General features: G+C 39.1%; 1 protein-coding gene across 1 annotated transcript; it reads left to right on the top strand.

Annotated features, from left to right (window-relative positions):
• Positions 1 to 51: 51 nt before the first annotated feature.
• Positions 52 to 23,140, top strand: ATG12 (autophagy related 12). The gene is made up of 4 exons (XM_061429946.1): positions 52 to 494; positions 12,339 to 12,475; positions 20,693 to 20,755; positions 21,373 to 23,140. Exons 1-4 carry the CDS (start codon positions 332 to 334, stop codon positions 21,430 to 21,432), a joined length of 423 nt encoding a protein of 140 aa, XP_061285930.1. The 5' UTR covers positions 52 to 331; the 3' UTR covers positions 21,433 to 23,140.
• Positions 23,141 to 24,540: the final 1,400 nt, after the last annotated feature.

The raw sequence follows: 24,540 nt of genomic DNA, 5'->3' as shown, positions 1-24,540 counted from the left end.
GCGGGGCTTGGGAGGGGTTGGCACGGGGGGAAGCGGAAATAGCTCCAGGACCGGGGCGCGGAGCTGAGGGGCGCGTGCGCACTCGGCGGCTGACGGAGACGTCGCCCAGAGACCTTTTCCGGAAGCTTGCTATAGTGAAATAGCAGTTGCTCTGTCAGCGATCTAGGGACCACAACAGATTCGACGCAGAGGACCAACCTGCGATTCCGAGTCAGGGTTGGGTTCTCCCCCGCCCCTACCCCGGTGCCTCTCTAGAGATGCTCTTTGGAGCAAGGCCCGCCCACTGCACTCGCTGAGCCAGAGCTTCCGCCCTCCCTTCCCTCCAAGCAAGATGGCTGAGGAGCAGGAGTCTGCGCTGCAGCTCCCTCCCTCAACTGCTCCCGAAGCTGAAGTGCCTACCGAGGTCTCCCCAGAAACAGCCACTCCGGAGCCCCCTTCTTCTGCTGCAGTTTCTCCGGGAACAGAGGAACCTGTCGGTGACACCAAGAAAAAAAGTAATTTTCAGAGCACTGTCTCTCTGGGCAGAGGCGGGAGGTTGAGGTTGTGTTCGAAAAGGGATGGAGGCTAATAAGCAAAAATAGGGTAGGGCCGGTTCCAGACGAGGTTCTTGACCAGTCAGGAGAAAGGAAGTATACTTTTCGGCTTTCGAGACGTTTGAGTTGAGTGCCTCGAAAGAAAAGCTATCCCTAGAGGCGCCGTCGCGATGTGGTGCTGGGTTTTAAAACCGTGTACTCTCATCTTCCTTTAAAATAGCCAGACTGCGAGCTATGTGAGGATGGGAGCATTGTGGGATCTTGGTAGCTCCGAGTACTTAATGCGAGATCTAATTATTTGAATAGTGACTTTAGCTGATACGGATTGTTGTTGTTCAGTCGCTCAGTCGTTTCGGACTCTGTGCGACCCCATGGACTGCAGTACTCCAGGCTTCCCTGACCTTCACCATCTCCCGGAGTCTGCTCAAACTCATGTCCGTTGAGTCGGTGATGCCATCCAGCCATCTAGGTGGTAAGGATAGTCTGTAGCAGATCTGAAGTAGAATCCACACCTTCCAACTAGGTCACCGGTTTTTTTATACCAAATGGGTGTGAGCTCATCTTGGACCAAAAAACGGGTTTTGAACACTGCTAAGGGAAAACCGAAAACATTAGCATCGCCTTAAAAAAAAAAAAGCAACACCATTTTGGAATCTTTGTAACGAATTACATTCATTACAAATCATTTCATTGCTTGAACTCGCTGTCCTCAACCCTTTATTGCTTGAGAATTAGTTCACCATTGTAAAATACAGAAATTCCTTTGTAAAATGCAGAAATTCCTAAGTGGAGCACTCTATGTAGAGTTGCCTATGAGAAAAGCAGGAAATCATTTTCTGTCCCGAGTCTTAAAGTGTAGGTATGGCATTTAGTGCTTACTGATCTCTAGGCCTTTCATCCAGCTTCATTTTCTGCTGCTGTGGAGTGTAATTGTCTGTCCCATCATTGTCCCTCTTTTAAGTCAGACTGACCCTACATTTGAGGGAAGTCTTCTCTGTCATTTCCAGCTGATGCACAGTAGGGGAACAAAACCCTGTAATTATTTCTGTAGATAACCATTAAAATCGTCCTTCAGATGAATCCCTTGAGTTTTACAGATCCTCTTATTTTTTTGGAGTCATTGTGTTAGTTTCAGCTGTACAGTGAAGTGAATCAGTTATACATATATCCACTCTTTAAGATTCATTTCCCATGTTGGTGATTACAGAGTATTGAGTAGCATGCCTTATGCTATACAGTAGGTCCCTGTTAGTTATCTGTTTTATATATAGTAGTGTTGTGGAGAAGGCACTGGCACACCACTCCGGTACTCTTGCCTGGAAAATCCCATGGATGGAGGAGCCTGGTGGGCTGCAGTCCATGGGGTCGCAAAGAGTCGGACGGACTGAGCGACTTCACTTTCACTTTTCACTTTCACGCATTGGAGAAGGAAATGGCAACCCACTCCAGTGTCCTTGCCTGGAGAATCCCAGGGACGGGGGAGCCTGGTGGGCTGCCGTCTATGGGGTCGCACAGAGTCGGACACGACTGAAGCGACTTCGCAGCAGCAGCAGTGTTGTTCCCTTTTTTAAAATTTAAATTTATTTATTTTAATTAGAGGCTAATTACTTTACAGTGTTGTATTGGTTTTGCCATACATCAACATGAATCCCCCACGGGTGTACATGTGTTCCCAATCCTGAACCCCCCTCCCACCTCCCTTCCCATACCATCCCTCTGGATCATCCCAGTGCACCAGCCCCAAGCTTCCTGTATCTTGCATCGAATCTGGACTGGCGATTCATTTCCTACATGATATTATACATGTTTCAATGCCATTCTCCCAAATCATCCCCCTCCCTCTCCCACAGAGTCCAAAAGACTGTTCTATACATCTGTGTCTCTTTTGCTGTCTCGCATACAGGGTTATTGTTACCATCTTTCTAAATTCCATATATATGTGTTAGTATACTGTATTGGTGTTTTTCTTTCTGTCTTACTTCACTCTGTATAATAGGCTCCAGTTTCATCCACCTCATTAGAACTGATTCAAATGTATTCTTTTTAATGGCTGAGTAATACTCCATTGTGTATATATACCACAGCTTTCTTATCCATTCATCTGCTGATGGACATCTAGGTTGCTTCCATGTCCTGGCTACTATAAACAGTGCTGCGATGACAAAGACAGAAATATAGGTCAATGGAACAAAATAGAAAGCCCAGAGATAAACCCCTGCACCTATGGACACCTTATCTTTGACAAAGGAGGCAAGAATATACAATGGAGAAAAGACAATCTCTTTAACAAGTAGTGCTGGGAAAACTGGTCAACCACTTGTAAAAGAATGAAGCTAGAACACTTTCTAACACCATACACAAAAATAAACTCAAAATGGATTAAAGATCTAAACATAAGACCAGAAACTATAGAACTCCTAGAGGAGAGCATAGGCAAAACACTCTCTGACATAAATCACAGCAGGATCCTCTATGACCCACCTCCCAGAATAGTGTTGTTCCCTTTTATTGCCTTCCAATTTACTCTAAGCCAAAACAGACTTTGAAAGGGTTTGTCTTAATATCTAGCAGTCTCAGTCAACAGTTTACTATGTACTTGACCCTGGAGATCGATGTGAGAACTGTGGCTAAAAAATAACTGCTCACAACCTCGATATGGTCTGTTTTCTTGGGTCTGCTCAATTTATGATTTTTAACCATCCTTTAAAAATCAAATTTTCATTTTCTGGGTCCTGTGAATATTTGAGTTAGCTTCTCTGATGTCACACTTACTTTTTAGCTATTGAATTTCTACCCTGAAATTGTCATCCTTTTTTGAGGATCTTTTTTGATAGAAAAAAGCTTAAATATTTCATATATTCCACATTTGGTTTAATCTACAGCTTATTGAAGCAGACCCAGGTTGTTAGTTCTTGCAGTCCTTTAGGATCATCTGAGGGAGCTTTTGAACTACCAGTGCCAAGGCCCTACTTCCAGAAGATTCTGATTTAATTGATGTAGGCATCTGTATTCTTGTAAATGTTCTTCCAGTTGAGTCTTATGTGTAGCTGTGATTGAGAACTACAAGCAAATTACCTTTTATAATTTTTTTTTACAATGTATAGCTTTAATTATAAATATTTTTCTTCTGTAGCTTCTTGCCCTTGCCTTCTTCAGTAATACAGCTTACTATTTTCTGCTTCACATTCTTGGAATGTGCAGTTGCAGTTGACTGATTGATAGCCCCAGGGAATTTAGGGAACAGGGACCAGGTGGTGTGGAAGATCAGTTAACCAAAATCCCCTTAGTTATCTCCCAGTTCATCTTTTTTCCTTGGATAACTGAGATCAGAATTACCAAGTGGAAAAAGAAAGATAAGCTTTAGTAGAAAGATAAACAGTGCATGATGGGTTCTAGATGGCTTCAGTCCAGGGAAACTTGAATAAATTGATCTCAGTAAACTCATAGTGACCCAATTTTTTAATACCAAGGAATGGGACAAGAAGGATGTAACAGAATGGAGTTGACTTTAGGGGGCAGCAGAACACTTCTGCTTTCAGTCTTTCTTTTGATTTAATAGTTAATTTTATTTTAATTGAAGTATAGTTAATTTGGGCTTCTCAGGTGGTGCTCTGGGTAAAGAACCTGCCTGCCAGTGCAGGAGGCTTAAGAGAGTCGGGTCGGGAAGATCCCCTGGAGGAGGGCATGGCAACCCACTCCAGTACTCTTGCCTGGAGAATCCCCTGGACAGAGGAGGCTGGAGGGCTACAGTGTGTAGGGTTGCAGAGAGTCAGCTATGACTGAATCAACCTAGCAAGCATGTGCATAGTTAATGTACAGTGCTGTGTTAGTTTCAAATGTCCAGCAAAGTGAGTCAGTTACATGAGTGTGTATTGCTCAATCATGTCCAACTCTGTAACCCTATAGACTGTAGGCCACCAGGCTCCTCTGTCCATGGGATTTTCCAGGTGAGAATACTGAAGTGGGTTGCTATTTCCTACTCCAGGAGATCTTCCTGACCCACGGATCCAACCCAAGTCTCTTATCTCCTGCATTGCCATGTGGATTCTTTACTTCTGTGCCACCTGGGAAGCGCCTATTCAGCTAAACATATATGTATAGATTCTTTGTCATATTCTTTTCCGTTGTACATTATCACAAGATAATTGAGTATCCTATTTACCTGTTTTATATCTGCTACTGCTAAGTTGCTTCAGTCGTGTCCAACTGTGTGACCCCATGGACTGTAACCTACCAGGCTTCTCCGTCCATGGGATTCTCCAGGCAAGAACATTGGAGTGGGTTGCCATTTCCTTCTCCAATGCATGAAAGTGGAAAGTGAAAGTGAAGTTGTTCAGTCATGTCTGACTCTTAGCGACCCCATGGACTGCAGCCTACCAGGCTCCTCCGTCCATGGGATTTTCCAGGCAACAGTACTGGAGTGGGGTGCCATTGCCTTCTCCGTTTTATGTCTAGTAGTATATATTAATCCCAAACTCCTAATATATTCCTCTCCCCTTTGCTGCTGCTGCTAAGTCGCTTCAGTCATGTCCGACTCTGTGTGACCCCATAGACGGCAGCCCACCAGGCTCCTCTGTCCCTGGGATTCTCTAGGCAAGAACACTGGAGTGGGTAGCCATTTCCTTTTTCACCTCTCCCCTTTGGTAACTATAAATTTGTTTTTTATGTTTGTGACTCTGTTTCTATTTTGTAAATAAGTTCATTTGTATCATTTTTTTAGATTCCACATATAAGTTGTATCATATGATAATTATCTTTTTCTGTCTGACTTAATATGATCTCTAGATCCATCCATGTTGCTGCAGGTGGCATTATTCTGTTCTGTTTTTCGCTGAGTGATACTCCACGTCTTTTTTCCCATTTGTCTGTTGATAAATACTTAGGCTTCTTCCATATCTTGGCTATTTGAATAGTGCTGCTGTGAACATGTGGGTGTGTTACTGTTTTCTCCAGATACATGCCCAGGAGTGGGATTGCAGGGTTTTATGGTAACTCTATTTTTAGTTTTTTAAGGAACCTCCATACTGGTCTCCATAATGTCTGTTAATTACATTCCCACCAACAATGTAAGAGGGCTCCTTTTTCTCCACACCCTCTCCAGCATTTATTACTTGTAGACTTCTTAATGATGCCCATTCTGATTGATGTGACTTCATGGTAGCTTTGATTTGTATTTCTCTAATAATTAGCAGTATTGAGCATCTTTTCAAATGCCTTTTGACCATCTGTGTCTTCTTTGGAGAAATATCTGTTTAGGGCTTCTGCCTATCTTCTAATTGGGCTGTTTGGTTTTTTTTGATACTAAGTTGTAAGAACTCTTTGTATATTTTGGAAATGAATCCCTTGTCTGTTACATCATTTGTAGATATTTTCTCCCAGTCCATGGGCTGTCTTTTTGTTTCCTTAATGGTCTCTTTCACTGTGCCAAAGCTTTTAACTATTAATTAGGTCCTGTTTGGTTACATTTGTTGTTATTTCCAGTACTAAAAGAGACAGATTCAGAAAAATGTTGCATTTTATGTCAGAGTGTTCTGCCTGTGTTTTCCCCTAGGAATTTTATAGTATCCAGTCTTATATTTTAGGTCTTTAATATATTTTGAGTTTATTTGTGTATTTGGTGGTAGTGGATGTTCTGATTTCATTCTTTTACATGTAGCTGTCTAGTTTTCCCAGCAGCACTTACTGAAGAAACTCTTTTCTTCATTGTCTATTCTTGTCTCCTTTGTAGTGGATTACTTGACCATAAGTGTGTGGTTTCATTTCTGGGCTTTCTCTCCTGTTTGATTGACCTGTGTGTGTGTTTTTGTGTCAGTACTGTCTTGTTTTGGTGATTGTAGCATTGTGCTGCTGCTAAGTCACTTCAGTCGTATCCGACTCTGTGCGACCCCATAGACGGCAGCCCACCAGGCTCTCCGTCCCTGGGATTCTCCAGGCAAGAACACTGGAGTGGGTTGCCATTTCCTTCTCCAGTGCATGAAAGTGAAAAGTGAAAGTGAAGTCGCTCAGTCGTGTCCAACTCTTCGAGACCCCATGGACTGCAACCTACCAGGCCCCTCTGTCCATGGGATTTTCCAGGCAAGAGTACTGGAGTGGGTTGCCATTGCCTTCTCCAGACGGTAGCATTGTAGTATAGTCTAAAGGCAAGGAGTGTGATTCCTCCAGCTCTGTTCTTTCTCATGGTTGTTGAAATACTTGTTTTAGTTCTGTGAAAAATGCCATTGGTAATTTGATAGGAATTAAATTGAATCTGTAGATTGTCTTGGGTGGTGTAGTCATTTTAACTATACTGATTCATCCAATCCAAGAACACAGTATATCGTTATCGTTCTTTTGTGTTGTCTTCGGTTTCTTTAATCAGTGTCTTACAGTTTTTGGAATACAAGGTTTTTGCCTCCTTATTTAGGTTAATTCCTAGCTATTTGATTGTTTTTCATGCGATGGTAAGTGAGATTGTTTCCCTAATTTCTCTGGTATTTTGTTGTTAGTCTGTGGAAATGCAGCAGATTACCGTACACTAATTTTGTATCCAGCAACTTAAAGGAATTCATTGATGAGCTTTATTAGCTTAGTATCACTGATTGATTTGCAGATGTTGAAAACTCATCATACCCCTGGGATAAAACCCACTTGATCATGGTGTATGGTCCTTTTAATGTATTGTTGGAATCAGTTCGCTAGTATTTTGTTGAGGATTTTTGCATCTGTGTTCATCAGTGATACTGGCCTGTAATTTTCTTTTTTTGTGATACCTTTTTCTGGTTTTCCAACAGGGTGACCTCATAGAACGAGTTAGTAAGTGTTCTTTCCCCTGCGATTTTTGGGAATAGTTTGAGAAGAATAAGCATTAAATCTTGTAAATATTTGGTAGAATTCACCTGTGAAGCCATCTGGTCCTGGACTTTAGTTTATTGGCAGTTTTCGAATTCCTCATTCAGTTTTAGTACTGGTAATTGATCTGTTCATATTTTCTATTTCTTCCTGGTTCAGTCTTGGAAGATTGTACCTTTCTTAAAATTTATCCATTTCTTCTCAGTTGGCCATTTTATTGGCAAATAGTTGCTTAGAGTAGTCTCTTACGATCCTTTGTATTTCTGTGGTGTCTGTTGTAACTTCTTTTTCATTTCTGATTTTATTGATTTGGGCCCTCTTCCTTTTTTTCTTGATGAGTCTGACTAAAGGTTTATCAAGTTCGTTTATCTTTTCAAAGAACCAGCTTTCAGTTTATGTGATCTTTGTCTTTATTTTATTGACTTCTGCTCTGATCTTTATTTTCTTTCCTCCTACTAACTTTGGATTTTGTTTGTTGTTCTTTCTCCAGTTGCTTTAGATGTAAGGTAAGGTTGTTTGAGATTTTTCTTGTTCCCAAAGTAAATCTGTATCACTGTCAACTTTCCTTTTAGAACTACTTTTGCTGTGTTTCATAGGTTTTGGATCATCATTCGTTTTCATTTGTCTCTAGGTACTTTTTATTTCCTCTTTGATTTCCTCAGTGATGCATCGATTGTTTAGCTTCCATGTGTTTGTGTTTTTTGCAGTTTTTTTCCAGTAGTTTATTTCTAGCCTTGTATTGTTGTGGTCAGAAAAGATGCTTGATATGAATTCAGTTTTCTTCAGTTTACCAAAGCTGGCTTTGTGGCACAGCATGTAATCTATCCTAAAGAATGTTCCCCGTGCATTTGAGAAGAATGTGTATTCTGCTGCTTTTGGATGGAACACTATAATTATCAGTTGAGTCAGTCTAGTCTAATGTGTCATTTAAGACCTATATTTCCTTATTGATTTTTCTGTCTGGATAATCTGTCCCTTAATATAAGTGGGGTGTTAAAAGTCGCCAACTATTGTTGTGTTACTGTCATTTACTCCTTTTATATCTGTTAATATTTGCCTTATACATTGAGGTGTTTCTCTGTTGGGTGCATGTATATTTACAATTGTTATGTTATATCTTCTTGGAGCGATCCTTTCATTATTATGTAGTGTCTTTCTTTGTCTCTTGTAACAGTCTGTATTTAAAGTGTATATTGTCTGATACAACTGTTGCAGCTGTGGCTTTCATTTGATTTCCATTTGTGTGGAATACCTTTTTCCATTCCCCACAGTTTCTGTCTATATGTATGTTTAGATCTGAAGGGTTTCCCTGGCAACTATACAGATTTTGTTTTTGTATCCATTTAGCCAGTCTTTTTTGGTTGAAGCATTTAGTCTGTTTTCTCTTAAAGTAATTATTGATATCTATGTTCCTATTGCCATGAAATTAAAAAAACACTTACTCCTTGGAAGGAAAGTTATGACCAACCTAGATAGCATATTAAAAAGCAGAGACATTACTTTGCCAACAAAGGTCCGTCTAGTCAAGGCTATGGAGAAGGCAGTGGCAACCCACTCCAGTACTCTTGCCTGGAAAATCCCATCGGTGGAGGAGCCTGGTAGGCTGAAGTCCATAGGGTCACGAAGAGTCGGAGATGACTGAGCGACTTCACTTTCACTTTTCACTTTCATGCATTGGAGAAGGAAATGGCAACCCACTCCAGTGTTCTTGCCTGGAGAATCCCAGGGATGGGGGAGCCTGGTAGGCTGCCATCTATGGGGTCGCACAGAGTTGGACACGACTGAAGCAATAAGGAAAGTCAAGGCTATGGTTTTTCCAGTGGTCATATATGGATGTGAGAGTTGGACTGTGAAGAAAGCTGAAGAATTGATGCTTTTGAACTGTGATGTTGGAGAAGACTCTTGAGAGTCTTGGAAGAAGAGACTCCCTCTTCTTCCAAGGGGACTGCAAGGAGATCCAACCAGTCCATCCTAAAGGAGATCAGTCCTGGGTGTTCATTGGAAGGACTGATGCTGAAGCTGAAACTCCAATGCTTTGGTCACCTCATGCGAAGAGTTGACTCATTGGAAAAGACTCTGATGCTGGGAGGGTTTGGGGGCAAGAAGAGAAGGGGACGACAGAGGATGAGATGGCTGGATGGCATCACTGACTTGATAGACGTGAGTCTGCATGAACTCTGGGAGTTGGTGATGGACAGGGAGGCCTGGTGTGCTGTGATTCATGGGGTCGCAAAGAGTCGGACACGACTGAGAGACTGACCTGAACTGATTGCCATTTTGTTGATTATTTTGGGTTCATCTTTGTAGGACTTTTTGTTCGCCTTCTTTCATTCTCTTGTGATTTGATGAGTATCTTTTGTGTTAAGTTTGGATTCCTCTTTCTTTTTTGTATGAATGTCTGTTAATAGATTTCTGTTTTGCAGTTACCTTGAGGTGTTTATGTAGGAGCCTATACTTATAGGTACTTGTTTTAAGTTGCTGATCTCTTCATTTTAAATGCACTTTAGATACTTTACAGTTATACTTTTCCTCTTTTCATAGTTACTGTTTTGATATTATATTTTACATCTGATTTGTTTTATGTATTATTTAAACTGCCTATTATGGATACAGATGATTTTACTATTTTTGTCTTTAAACTTCCCTGCTAGCTTTGTGTACAAATGATATCCTGCCTTTATTGCATGTTCGCCTTTACCAGTGAGCTTGTCTGTGTCATAATTTTCTTATTTCTAGTTGTGCCCTTTTCTTTTCCAGCTACAAAAGTTTCTTTAGCATTTTTTGTAATGCTGGTGGTACTGAGTTCTTCCAGCTTTTTTTTTTAATCTTCAAAGTTTTTTATTTCCTCATCATATCTGAATGAGAGCCTTGCTGGGTAGTGTGTTCTTGGTAGTAAGTTTTTCTCTGTCATCACTTTATCATGCCACTCCCTTCTGACCTGAATTAGAAAATCAGCTAGTAGCCTTATGGAAGTTCCCTTGTATGTTTTATACATACAAGTATTTTGTTTATCTTCAATTTTTGTCATTTTGTTTACAATGTGGTGTTGTATATTTCTCTGTGAAGTAATCCTGTATGGAGCTTTCTTCACTTCCTAGACTTTGGTGACTGTTTGCTTCCCTAGTTTAGGGAAATTTTCAGCTAATATCTCTTCAGATATTTTCTCAGGCGCTCTCTTTCTCTCCCTGTTCCCCTTCTAGAGTATAATGTGAATATTACACCTTTAATGTTGTCCCAGAAGTCTCTTAAACTATCCTCATTTCTTTTCATTCTTTTTTCTGTTTGGCAGCAGTGATTTCCACTATTTTGTCAGAACTAATCATTCTTCTGCCTTATTGTTAAAAAAAAACTTCAGTTTTTTTGTTAAGTAACTTCTGGAGAAAAATTCATAGTCTTTCTATTTGCATCTTTGTATTTTGAATTACTGAAACGTTTGATTTCTCTGAAACCTTTTTGGCCCTAGTTGATATATTTTCTTTTTAATAATTTGTATTGTTTTCCTTCATTAAAATGTTTATTGTAGAAAACTTGGTAATTACAAATAGCACAAGTAATATCAAGTAATAATCACCTATAATACTCCTACTAGGAAATACTATTTTGGAGCATATTCTACACTTACATGAATATGTGCCTGTGATGGTTTTAATGAAATTGAAATCGTTTTCAGTTTTATATGTAATTATGCTGTTTTATTGGAGAAGGCAATGGCACCCCACTCCAGTACTTTTGCCGAGAAAATCCCATGGACGGAGGAGCCTGGTAGGCTGCAGTTCATGGGGTCGCTAGAGTTGGACACGACTGAGTGACTTCACTTTCACTTTTCACTTTCATGCATTGGAGGAGGAAATGGCAACCCACTCCAGTGTTCTTGCCTAGAGAATCCCAGGGAGGGGAACCCTGGTTGGCTGCTGTCTATGGGGTCGCACAGAGTTGGACACGACTGAAGCAACGCAGCAGCAGCATGCTGTTTTATATGTAATACTTTTTGATAACTTTTAATACTATGAAATATGCTTTATAATACTTATCTTTAATGGCAGCTTAATTATCTTATGGTTTAATGAGTGAGTTATATGATACTGCTGTAAATACTCTATACATAATCATTTAATCTTTATAACAATCTTACCAGGTTTCTGCTATTATCCTCATTTTATAAGTGGAGAAAGTGTAGTATGGAGAGATTAAAGGGCTTACCTAGATACATGTATACATACCTGGCAAGTGGCAGAGCCAAGACTTTGAACTCAGGGAGCTCAGAGTGTGTGTTAACTTTAGTATATAACTTCTATCATAGAGTATAATATCTTTTATTTAACCAATCCCCTCTAAATATCTTTGTTGGAAATTTAGATGTATCTTTTTTTAATTAAAAATAAATGTTTCCATGAAAGTGAAATTCTTCTAAATGAATCTGTTCATATCTTGTATTTTTAATCTCAGGCATGCCTCCAGGATCATGAGTACATAAACTGTGTATTGAATGAAGATTTCAGCTTTCTAACGCCTTTTATATCCTATCCTCTTTAGGCGCGTCAGCGTACTTGTCAGTATAGTTCACCATTGAATAGCATGAGTTTGAACTAAGCGGGTCTACTTATATCTTCACATGTGGCTCAGTGGTAAAGACTCTGCCTGCTGATGCAGCAGATGCTGGTTCAATCCCTGGGTCGGAAAGATCTCTGGTTGAGGAAATGGCAACCCACTCTAGTATCCGTGCCTGGAAAATCCCATGGACAGAGGAGTCTGGTGGGTCCATGGACTAACAAAGAGTCAGACGACTTGGCAGCTGAGCAGCAAGTCTACTTATACATGGATTGTTTTCAATAAATACCTACCAGAGTAATAGATAATCCATTGTAGGTTGAATCTGTGTATGCATAAGTTATAGGTGGATTTTCAACTGTATGGACATTGATGCCCTCAGTTCCTGTTTTGACCAGGGTCAACTGTTTGTTTGTTTTTCCTTTACAGTTGACATTCTGCTAAAGGCTGTAGGAGACACTCCTATAATGAAAACAAAGAAATGGGCTGTAGAGCGAACCCGAACCATCCAAGGACTCATTGACTTCATCAAAAAGTTCCTTAAACTTGTGGCTTCAGAACAGTTGGTATGAAACCAATGGTGGTCATTTCCCTACAGAAACTCACAGAGCATTCATCTCTCAGTATCCGGGGGGAGGGTATTGATTCTAGGACCATCTTCTGTAGATGCTCAGGTTCCTTATATAAAATGGCATATTTGCATATGATCTGTACATGTTCTCCCATATAGTTTAAATCACTTTTAGATCCCTTATGATACCTTATACTATGTAAATAGTTGCCAGTACCCAACAAATTAAAGTTTTGCATTTTGGAACTTTATGGAATTTTTCTCTCCAAATGTTTTTTCATCACAATTGGGTGAATCTGAGGGAGCATTCAGAGCCCATGGATTCAGAGGGGGAACTATAGTTCCTAGGCGACAATAAATAACTTGTATAGAAATACATATGGAGCCACATATGTTACTTGAGTAATATCGTTTTATTTCTTTTGTTAGTGGAATTTCTGTGCTTTATTGAAGGATTCTCTGGTGAACCCTGAAATGAAATTAATTTTTTTAGCCTACTGTATTGGTTTTCCTCAAAAAGTCACTGAATGCCCATGCAGAAAGATCTATCCTAGAATATCGGTACAGAGAGTTCTGGAGTTCTCTTTGTTCTGGTGTCAATATTGCATTCTTCCCGTTCTTCTCAAGGTAAGCAGTGCACCTGTGCCATGTGCTGTGGAAGAACTAAGAGATGCTCAGTTCTTCCTTCATGAGTTTGAACTGCAGAAATCTGCTTATACGCAGCCGTTGAACAACATGAGTTTGAACTGCAGAAATCCATGTATACGTGGATTTTTTTCAAATACATAGTGTACTTGACGTAGACCAACAGTTGGTTGAATCTGCCTTGTATACCTAGGTTTTTGACTGCTCAGAGGGTTGGCATCCCACCCCCTTGTTTCTAAGGGTCAGCTGTATTCATTTCATACTGTGGTACATGTTAAGCATTTCATGCCAGATTGTTAGGATTACAATTTTAAATGCCACTGGTTTTGAATTTGGTATTTGACCACAGAAACTTAAACGTCTGCATGGATTTGATTTTTTGTCACATATATTAATATATAAATTACCTTTATCTTCAGATCACACTCTTGGTCCGTGTTAACACATAATGTATAAGTGGATAGTTGGAAGAATCATTAACTGTTTTTTGAATACAATTATGTATATGGATTGGGAAGGGATATAGTTGCTGTGAACACAGGAATGAGAACTGGTAAAATGAATGAAGTGATTATTAAGTGAGGTTTGTTGGAATTTATCTCTTTTTGTCGATGAAGAAGAAGAAACTACTCTGATCTAAGATTTTGGTGATAATTGCTTTTCACGAAAGTGTCATGTCATGAGTACAAAAGTTAAGTGCAAGATAGGTTAATCAATACAAGTTACTTGAGATAAGGATAGCATAAAGCCAGGGATTCCTCCAAAGGAAGTTGCAAGGGGAAAGTGTTGGAGATTTTTGAGTTTTACAGGTGAACATCTCCACTTGTGATCACTTGGAATGAGAAAATCATGTTTTCTAAAGAGTGCCATAAAGAATTTGATTAAATTTCAAAGATGGGCAAGAAGAATATAGTGTCATCTACTTGCATATGGTAGCTAAAACCTGAGGAACAGAGGACCTTGCCTAGAGGCCAAGTCTAAATGGAATAGTTAGGGGGATGAGGACATACACTTAAGAGATTACTAAGGGTAGAGCATGAAGAGTTGGAGGTAACTAGAGGAGAACCAAGTAATTCAAGCATTACTTTTAGAATTTGTAGATAGAAGAAAAGACAAAACAGTGCTTTGTTCTATGTTAATGTTAGAATTTTGACAGTTTGTATTGCCTATATTCAATAATCTGAAAGGACTTGGTTGCATTTTGTATTGCCTATATTCAGTAATCTGAAAGAACTTGGTTGATGTCAACATGTATTTGGTTGAACCATGTAAAGTTTTCATTCATGAATCGTTTTGACCCAAAAAAACCCCAGCAATTTCATATGGTCCAGTTTTAAGCTTCTGTAGTGAATATGACTATCTCTTCCCTGTTAATCAATAGAAAGCATAAAAGTCATCTTTTAATCACTTTTCTAGATTAACCTAGAACTAACGTCTTCTAGCTTCATGGAGCTGCTGCTGTCGTTCAGTTGCTGTTGTCTCTTACTATTTGTGACCCCATGGACTGCAGGACGCCAGGCTTCCCTGTCCCTCACTATCTCTTAGAGTTTGCTCAAACTCATATCCACTGAATCAGTAATACTATCCAACCATCTCACCCTCTGTTGCACCCTTTTGCTGCCCTCAGTCTTTCCCAGCATCAGGATCTTTTTTAGTAAGTCGGCTGTTCACATCAAGTGGCCAAAGTATTGGAGCTTCAGCTTCAGTATCAGTTGTTCCAGTGAATATTCAGGGTTGATTTCCTTTAGGATTGACTGGTTGGATCTCCTTGCTGTCCAAGAGACTCTCAAGGGTCTTCTCCAACACCACAGTTTGAAAGCATCAAATCCTTTGGCTCTCAGCCTTCTTTATGGTCCAACTCTCAGATCCATTCATGACTACTGGAAAAACTATAGCTTTGACTATATGGACCTTTGTTGGCAAAGTTATGTCTTGCTTTTTTAATATGCTGTCTAGGTTTGTCATAGCTTTTCTTCAAAGGAGCAAATGTCTTTTAATTTCATGGCTGCAGTCACCATCTGGACCCTACATTATTTTAGCAAAATAAATGTCAAAAGAAAAAGTAGTGCTGGGGATTCTGGGAAGATAGCAGTGGTGTCAGAAGGCATGAATTCTCACTAAAACAGTCAACTAGAAAGTAAAACCAAATCCCCGTAGTCAGTATACTTAAGACTCAGATGACAGTATCCTCGTGAACACTAAGATTCAAGTTGATAGAAATTCCCAACAACTACAGGATCTGTGTCTTATTAGCAGATGTGCTGCCAAGATATGCAAGCAACTTATCAATAGATAAATGGATAGAAGATGTGTACACACACACACACACACACACAGCACAGTGGAATACTCGTTCAGTCGCCAAGTTATGTCCGACTCTTCACGACCCCATGGACTGCAACACGCCAGGCTTCTCTGTCCCTCACCATCTCCCTGAGCTTTCCCAAGTTCATGTCCATTGCATCAGTGATGCCATCCAACCATCTCCTCCTCTGTTGTCCTCTTCTCCTTATGCCTTCACTCTTTATCAGCATCAGGGCCTGAAGAGTCATCTGTTCACATCAGGTGGCCAAAGTATTGGAGCTTCAGTATCAGTCCTTGCCAAAGATGGAAAAGGTGTATACAGTCAGCAAAAAGAAGACCTGAAGTGACTGTAGCTCAGATCATCAGCTTCTCCTAGCAAAATTCAGGCTTAACCTAAAGAAAGCAGGGAAAACCAGTAGGCCAGCCAGGTATGACTTAAATCCCCAGAGAATATACAGTGGAAATGATGAATAGATTCAAGGGATTAGATCTAGTAAACAGATCTAGATTCTAGCGCCTGAAGAATTATGGACAGAGGTCCATAATGTATTCAGTTAGTCGCTCAGTCGTGTCCGACTCTGCGACCCCATGAATCGCAGTGTGCCAGGCGTCCCTGTCCATCACCAACTCCTGAGTTCACTCAAACTCAAGTCGGTCGAGTTGGTGATGCCATCCAGCCATCTTATCCTCTGTCGTCCCCTTCTCCTCCTGCCCCTAATCCCTCCCAGCATCAGAGTCATTTTCCAATGAGTCAACTCTTCACAAGAAGTGGCCAAAGTATTGGAGTTTCAGCTTCAACATCAGTCCTTCCAATGAACACCCAGGACTGATCTCCTTTAGGATGGACTGGTTGAATCTCCTTGCAGTCCAAGGGACTCTCAAGAGTCTCCTCCAACACCACGGTTCAAAAGCATCAATTCTTCGGTGCTTAGCTTTCTTCACAGTCCAACTCTCACATCCATACATGACCACTGGAAAAACCATAGCCTTGACTAGACGGACCTTTGTTGGCACAAGTAATGTCTCTGCTTTTCAATATGCTATCTAGGTTGGTCATAACCTTCCTTCCAAGGAGTAAGCGTCTTTTAATTTCATGGCCGCAATCACCATCTGCAGTGATTTTGGAGTCCCCCAAAAATAAAATCTGACACTGTGTCCACTGTTTCCTCATCTATTTCCCATGAAGTGATGGGACCAGATGCCATGATCTTAGTTTTCTGAATGTTGAGCTTTAAGCCAACTTTTTCACTCTCCTCTTTCACTTTCATCAAGAGGCTTTTTAGTTACTCTTCACTTTCTGCCATAAGGGTTGGCGTCATCTGCATATCTGAGGTTATTGATATTTCTCCCGGCAATCTTGATTCCAGCTTGTGCTTCTTCCAGCCCAGCATTTCTCATGATGTACTCTGCATATAAGTTAAATAAGCAGGGTGACAATATACAGCCTTGATGTACTCCTTTTCCTATTTGGAACCAGTCTGTTGTTCCATGTCCGGTTCTAACTGTTGCTTCCTGACCTGCATATAGGCAGCAAACAAAATCATCCCAAAGAAAAAGAAAGAAGGCAAAATTGTCTGAGGAAGCTTTACAAATAACTGAATGGAATGCTACTGAGCCATTAGAAAGAAAGAAAATTTGCCATTTGCAGCAACATGGATGGACTTGAAAAGCATTACGCTAAGTGAAATAAGTCAGAGAAAGACAAAATACTGTATGATATCACCTATTCATGGAAACCAAAAAATACAAAAAACCAGTGAATATAACAAACAAGAAGCAGACTCAACAGATACAGAGAACAAACTAATGGTTTCCATTGGTGGGAGTAGGGTACAATATAGGGCTGGAGAAGTGGGATGTAAGACTGTTGGATGCAAGATAGGATGGAAGATGTATTGTACAACACGGGGCGCATAGCCTATGTTTTGTAATAACTGTAAATAGAAAGTAACCCTTAAGAATTGTATAAAAAAATTTTTTTTAACTTAAAAAAAGAACTTCAGCCTGGAGTGTTTGGTTGCTCAGGCTCTGGGATGTGTCTTGGGGAGAGGTGGAATGAAATGTTGAAAGAATTTGAGGGACTTCCCAGGTGGTCCAGCAGTTAAGAATCTGCCTTGCAATGCAGGGAACATGGGTTAGATCCCTGGTTGGGGACCTAGGGTCCTACTTGCCATGGAGCAGCTAAGCCTGTGTGATGGCAAGTGCTGAGGTTGCACACCACAACTAGGGAGTTCTGTGCACCACAATGAAGAAAAGAATGAGAAGACAAGAAATACTGAGTATGAACAATGGAGAGTAAACATATAGATACCAGGAGTCCCTGAAGAAGAAAACCAAAGCAAAGGAACAAGACAAATACTTAGAACTATAATTCAAAAGAAATTTCTTCTAAAAAGATTTGAAACTACATATTGAAAAAACTTACCAAGATCCTGGGAATACTAACCCAGTGCAACCATCACCAAAACACATTCTGGCAAGATTACTGGACATGAAATAAAAAGAAAAATCCTTTGCACATCTAGGGGGAAAAGATCATAGCTTAGAATATTAGGTTACTTCCAGATTTGACTAGTAGAGATACAAAGAAAGTGTTGAGATAATGGATTTTATATACTATTAATGCAAAGCTGGCTTTTAAGGTAGCAACTATTAGCAGTGTGCAAGAACTGAAGAGTATGCTGTTGCCATGAACCCTTCCTGCATAATCTAATTGAGAGGTTGTAACAAACCAAAACGACTAAAGAGACATGACTTAAAAACAAATCATTAGTCTTTAAAATTTTATCCTCCCACATTCTAGCATTTAGTTAAAGATTGCATTTTGAAATTTTTACCTCCATGTATCCCCCATATAAACTTACCTTAATTGCTTTTTATATTAAAGTCATTTTCAGTTGCTAACTCCTGCTACAGAGTTACATAGGTTTCTTACAGTTCTGTACTATATCTGCTGTATTGTCCCTTTGACACTCAACATCGTTTGTTGCTTTTGCCTACAGAGTCCTAATTATTACTCTCTTCACCTAGTTAAGTCCAAATTTGGTCCTCAACCTTTTTCTTCCAGAAAGTCTTTCCTAACCAAACGGCTAGGCTAAACTAATGCCACATCTTTGTGCTACACACCTTCTCAGATGCATCTTGCCCAAGTATATATTCTTATCTGAGTATGTTTGCTTATGGAAGGTGGGAATCACGTTAATCCTCATTTTTGTTCCACACCTTATGCATTTCCTAGCACATAATAGACGCTCAGAGTTTGTCTACTGAAATAAACTAAATTTCATCCAGAGTCTGTTTCCTAATTTAAAGTGTACCAAAATATAATAAAATCTGTGTTCACTCAGAGTTGAACTGTCAGGAACCAAACACAAATTATTATGTCTCTATCATAGGAAATTCATGTTAAAATGCACACTGATTTCTGAAATTATGTTAGAACCTTATTCAGTCTTAATAGTGAATTGATATTTGATTATTTTAAATAGTTAAATAAGTATAACTATTAGTCTATTGAATACATCTACCAAGCGCTTATACTTGATGTGTACGATCTCATTTTATTGTTCCCAGCAGCTTCAAGAAGCATAGGTCCTGTTAGTTTCTGTATTTACAAACAAGCACACAATTTGAAAAAAGTTACTTGGATTTAGAGCCAGAATTCAAACCTGGATCTCAGTAGAACCCCTCCTCTCACTTGTACTTAGTCACTCAGTCGAGTCTGACTCTGCCAGGACTGTAGCCCGCCAGGTTCCTGTGTCCATGGGGATTCTCCAGGCAAGAACTCTGGAGTGGGTTGCCATGCCCTCCTCCAGGGGATATTCCCAACCCAGAGGTCAAACCCATTGCGCGTGGATTCTTGACCATTTGAGCCACCAGGGAAGCCCAAAAATACTGGAGTGGATAGCCTATCCCTTCTCCAGGGGAATTTCTGACCCAGGAATCAAGCTGGGGTCTCATTGCAGGCAGATTCTTTACCAGCTGAGCTACCCAGGAAGCCCTCTCTTCCTTACTTAAGAAGTACTGTTACCACTCTATATTGTCTGAAGGAGAAATGTACGTGATATTTATTCTTGTTCTAGCTGGTATCCCAAATAGTGTCTAGTAACCAACTATTTGTGTGTGTGTGTGTGTGTGTGTGTGTATTTAAGGACAGTGTGTGTATATATATATTTAAGGACTAAAAGATTAGTACCACAGTTACAACCACTGGAACTCAAACTGTCATTAAATGATAGGATTGAAAAGAGTTAGATGACTCATTTGTATAGAATTTGTAAAATTATTTGTTTCCCAATAAAACAAACTGAAACCACAAATTTTCTCTAAAGCCATATACTGTGAGCGTATTTCTTTCATATTTCTTCATAGAATATGCTCATATGTGAAACCCAGGAAATTTTAGTCTTAGAATTTAATATAGATAAAGGAAAATTGTGTTAACCTTCAGTGTTTTGTTTTATTAAAAGGAAACTATGAAAAGTCACTTAGACACTATGATCTTTTGCTTCAGTATCTTCAGGAATTTTTTTAAGTACTAAAATGTTTTAGTAGAAACAGACTAGACTGAAACATTTAACAGTGAGTCCTTTAAGGAACAACAAGATTGTAAGGATATTAGATTTCAATTTTGTTACATTTTTTTTCTGTGTCATTTGGCCTCAAGTGACTTTAGGTGATGCAATGGTTAAGAATCCGCTTGCCAGTGCAGGAGATACAAAATACGCAGGTTTGAGCCCTGGGTCCGGAAGATCCATTGGCGTAGAAAATGGCAACTCACTCCAGTATTCTTGCCTGAAAAGTTGCATGGGCAGGGGAACCTGGCAGGCTACCGTCCATGGGGTCCCGAAGAATTGGACACAGCTGAGCACACAGCACACAATTCGATGTTTTGATTTGGGGCTGTGTGTGTAAAACTTTGTTAAGAGAAACTTTCTTTAATTATTAATAAATGAGAATATTGGTATTTTTTACGAATGTAATTTCTTGAATAAGTCTTTAAAAGCTATTGGTGAAAACAAACGTTTCTTAGTTATAAAAAGCTGGAAACAAAAATTCTGTTACTCCTCCAAGGGAAAAAAATACTGTTCCAAAAGATCTTATTAATTACTAATTTATGAGAATTAGAAAGAAGGAGTTTAGGGACACTTTGTTCACTTCTGAAGACAAAGAATTTGAGGTAGCTCACTGGGAATCAGAAAAATGCAGATTAATCTGAATACCTTTAAAAATGAATCACCATAAATGTTCTTCTTTCTTGCAGTTTATTTACGTGAATCAGTCCTTTGCCCCCTCCCCAGACCAGGAAGTTGGGACCCTCTATGAGGTAAAACATTCCTGCTTTATTTTCGTCATGGAATATGCTCATCTGTGTATAATGTGACCATTAACTCACATCATTTAAGAGAAGGAAATGGCAACCCACTCCAATATGCTTGCCTGGAAAATCCCATGGACAGAGGAGCCTGGTGGGCTACAGTCCAGGGGGTCGCAAGAGTCTGACATGACTTAGTGACTAAACAACAACAAGTTCATAATTGTCTATCAAAAAAGATTACTTTGTTGTGTCTCAATAAATGACACAGTGATTGAAAAATTAAGGAATGAATAATACAAATAGAAGATGACTGAAATATGACCAGAAAGTGAGATCTCCTTGTTTGCCTACAGGGAGTATCCTCCACATTGTTTATATAATCAGTAATCCAGATCACCCTCCAAGAAATTGAAAAGGAGACTATGTAAGAAAGATTTAATTTAGCATCTTTTAACGTTTATGATGACTAGTATTTTTCCAGTAACAGCTTGTATCTGTTGAAGGAAATAGCCTTTATAGATACATGTACAAGGATATTTATGATACACATAACAATTCTTTCTTAGTTTCATCTAAAGATAACAAAAATTGAGTTTAATTTTCACTGCATTTTGTTCTTTTTGTAGTGTTTTGGCAGTGATGGTAAACTGGTCCTGCATTACTGCAAATCTCAAGCATGGGGATGAACTACAGAGGAAAAGATCTTGCTAACTTAAAAGGAATCTTCACAAAGGAAACTGCTCTGAAAAGTTTTCGTCTTGTGGTTGTAATCTGTTCAGCATGTATCTACTATGACCCACGTTTATTTAAAATATCCACAGAGTAGATGGACTTATAAAAATGTGATTTGTATTAATACAAAAATCATCATAAAAGATTGACATTAGTATATACCCATTACTACAGTTATTCCTTCAGAGGTATCTTCAAGGTATTGAAAAGGAGACTAAGATGATATAAAGCTGCTTTTGTACTACTTCTCAAAATAACTGAAATAGTTTACTTGAATAATTAGCACTCTACTGATCCCCCCCCACAAAAAGTCAATTTACTAAAAGATTCTTTGGGGGCGTATTCAGGGAGTCAAATTTGTTTGTGGCAGCGATAGGCCTTTTCTCATTCACGTTTCTGTCAACTGTTACCTTGTGAAACAGATTTGCATCGACCAGCTGGCTTTATTACCTTAGTCAGTCAGTAGAGGGCAACCCAGCTGCCAGAAAGAGTTAAGCGGCTTGGTTCTACATCTTTACCAGAAGATAATAGCTATTCCTGCTAATTTCTAGCAAACATCTAGCCAAGAGAGCACACATGTTGACACACTGGAAAACTGCTTTAGAGAAGAGTCATGGTTTTGGTTTGTTTTATTGGGAAACAGAAGTAATTTTACAAATTCTAGACAAATGAGTCATTGAACTCTTTCAATCCTATCATTTAATGATTCTTGAGTCCCAGTGGTTATAACTGTGGTATTACGCTCTCTTTTATTTCAAAGTGTCAAAAACACTCATTGAGTAAGCTTGGAAGCATCTTTCAGTTTTTTATAATGTATTTTCCAACTTGAAAATGCTCAAAAAATAATTGGAAAATAGCTAGATTTTATGCCATGAATAAAACTACTATTTTTTTTTACTGATGCTATTAAACTGATAATTGCTTTAATAAGATTTAACTTTTTTCTTCATTCTGTATTATATATGTGATGCAGCATTTTTATAAAACATTCTAATAAATTGAATGGAATGTTCAAACAGGATCTAAGGTGTGTGCAAGAAATCTAAGTGTTTATTTTCAAAGATAATGAGAATGATATGATTTTGTCAAAGACAAAGTCCTTTGAGTCCCAGAATGTACTTTATGGTTAATGATCTGCCGTACATTATCATTAGGGAATGCCAAGGAACAATTCAGTTTAAGGTAAGGAAATCATGTTCAGTTCTCATTTTCTACTTGAGAACAAATTTCTAAGCCCCCTTATAATGATGTCCCTGTTTAATAAATTAATGCAACTAGTATTTAGCCCTGAAATAATATAGGTTGAATTGTGTAAATTTATTTTGTAAGGTGAATTAAGAAATCAGTATATGTGTTGAAAGTTGGAAAGTATATTATTTTCAGATCAAGTAAGTTGAATATGGTGAAGATCTGTTGTCTAGTTTTGTGCTCTTACAGTTTACTGAAGGATGTATATATATTTACCTACATGCATTTATATTTAACAGATGGCAAGAATGTGTTTAACCTCTGTGTATATTATGTTTGCTGCTAAGGTTTCAAAATGATAGACTGTTTACTTAATACTTAACATCAGAACTACTTGAGTTTGAATTGTGTCATCAACTTATTCTTTTTTGATCTGAATAATTGATTAATTTATTAAATCTGAGGTTAGTTAAATATGTATACTTTGTTTTCTTCCCTCACAACCTTTAAAAATAGGGCTTTATAAGTTTTTCAAACTATATTTGCAACACTTACTTGGAAGCCTAGATTCCCTAAGTTATTTGCTTAATTAGAACCTAGAATGCAATTCACAAAAATATTTTTGCAGATGTTTGAACTCTTGATTGACATGAGCTTGGGGTGTTGGGGGGTACCTGAACCTTAAGTTTTCCATATTTATGAGAAAATCAGTGTCAGTAATGTCATGCTTTACCTTACTGTACAGAGATTACAGTGTATGTAATGTTAGACTGTGGGGCTTCCCAGGTGTGCAGTGTAAGGAATCCCGCCAGTGCAGGAGATGCTGAGACTCGGGTTCGTTCCCTGGTTCAGGAAGATCCCCTGGAGAGGAGAGTGACAACTCACTTCAGTATTCTTGCCTGGAGAATCCCATGGACCACAGAGCCTACTGGGCTACAGTGGGAGTCGCACAGGTTCGAACACCACTGAACAACTGAGTGCACACACAACGCAGTGCTGTAACACTCCGCTTTATCTTTGAAGCTGCCTGTGCCAAGGACTTCACGGTGAGTTCTCCATATTTAGGGTATAAGGTAAGCTTAAGAATGTCTATCTGGAATCAAAATAAGATGGAACAGTTTCTGGAATAATCATTATTTTGGATATTTGGGGGGGGGGGCGTGGCAGAGTTTTAACCCTGAAGGGACCTTTAATATTATCTATTCTGGTAAGATTAGAAAACTCAAAGAGAAGTGCAGACCCAGCTTAGATCACATAGCATTAGATTACACTTGCTTTAGATGACACAGCCAGTTTAGTTGTGAGTAACCCACACTGGGAAAGTGCAGTGTTCAGGGGTATAATAATGAAAACCACCTTTTGTGCAGCTTCTGCTTCATTTTCCAAGGATTATAAATATACTTAGTGCAATATGCCTTAGTAAGGCATAAGGGAATTCAGCTACAGACCACATAATGAAAGTATTCAGAAAACAGTACAGCAGATTTAGTTTTACAAATAACTCTTTTCCTTCAAAATTGTTCGGCCTGCACTAGATTATTCACTATTCCCTGAACATGCATTGTGTGTGTTTTCTGTTTCCTCCACTTCAGCCCCTTCAAATCTCACCTCTCTGCCTAATTCATTTTTTATCTTTCTTAAAAATTACCTGAATCTCAGAAGGAGGAGATAGTCTCATAAGAACAGTGAACTACCACGCTTACAGCAGTTACTGCACTTACAACCTTATAAGCATGCTGAACACCCTTTCATCATTGTAATATCCCTAAAAATGGGATGTTTGGGGGCCTTTTATTTGGTACCCACTATGTAATACTTAGTACATTGCCTTACCCATAATCAGTAATTTATCATATATTGAGTTTATGAAATTA

Source organism: Bos javanicus, chromosome 10 (assembly GCF_032452875.1).
Source record: "Bos javanicus breed banteng chromosome 10, ARS-OSU_banteng_1.0, whole genome shotgun sequence".
In the NCBI taxonomy this organism is placed as follows: domain Eukaryota; kingdom Metazoa; phylum Chordata; class Mammalia; order Artiodactyla; family Bovidae; genus Bos; species Bos javanicus.
This window is presented reverse-complemented; position numbering and strand designations above follow the sequence as displayed.

Bases quoted from the DNA above. Each gene is read 5' to 3' on its own strand.
- ATG12 (XM_061429946.1), top strand. From the start codon at position 332: ATGGCTGAGGAGCAGGAGTCTGCGCTGCAGCTCCCTCCCTCAACTGCT. The intron at 12,476-20,692 runs GTATGAAACCAA...TCTTTCTTGCAG, and splicing joins TTGTGGCTTCAGAACAGTTG to TTTATTTACGTGAATCAGTC. The intron at 20,756-21,372 runs GTAAAACATTCC...TTCTTTTTGTAG, and splicing joins AAGTTGGGACCCTCTATGAG to TGTTTTGGCAGTGATGGTAA.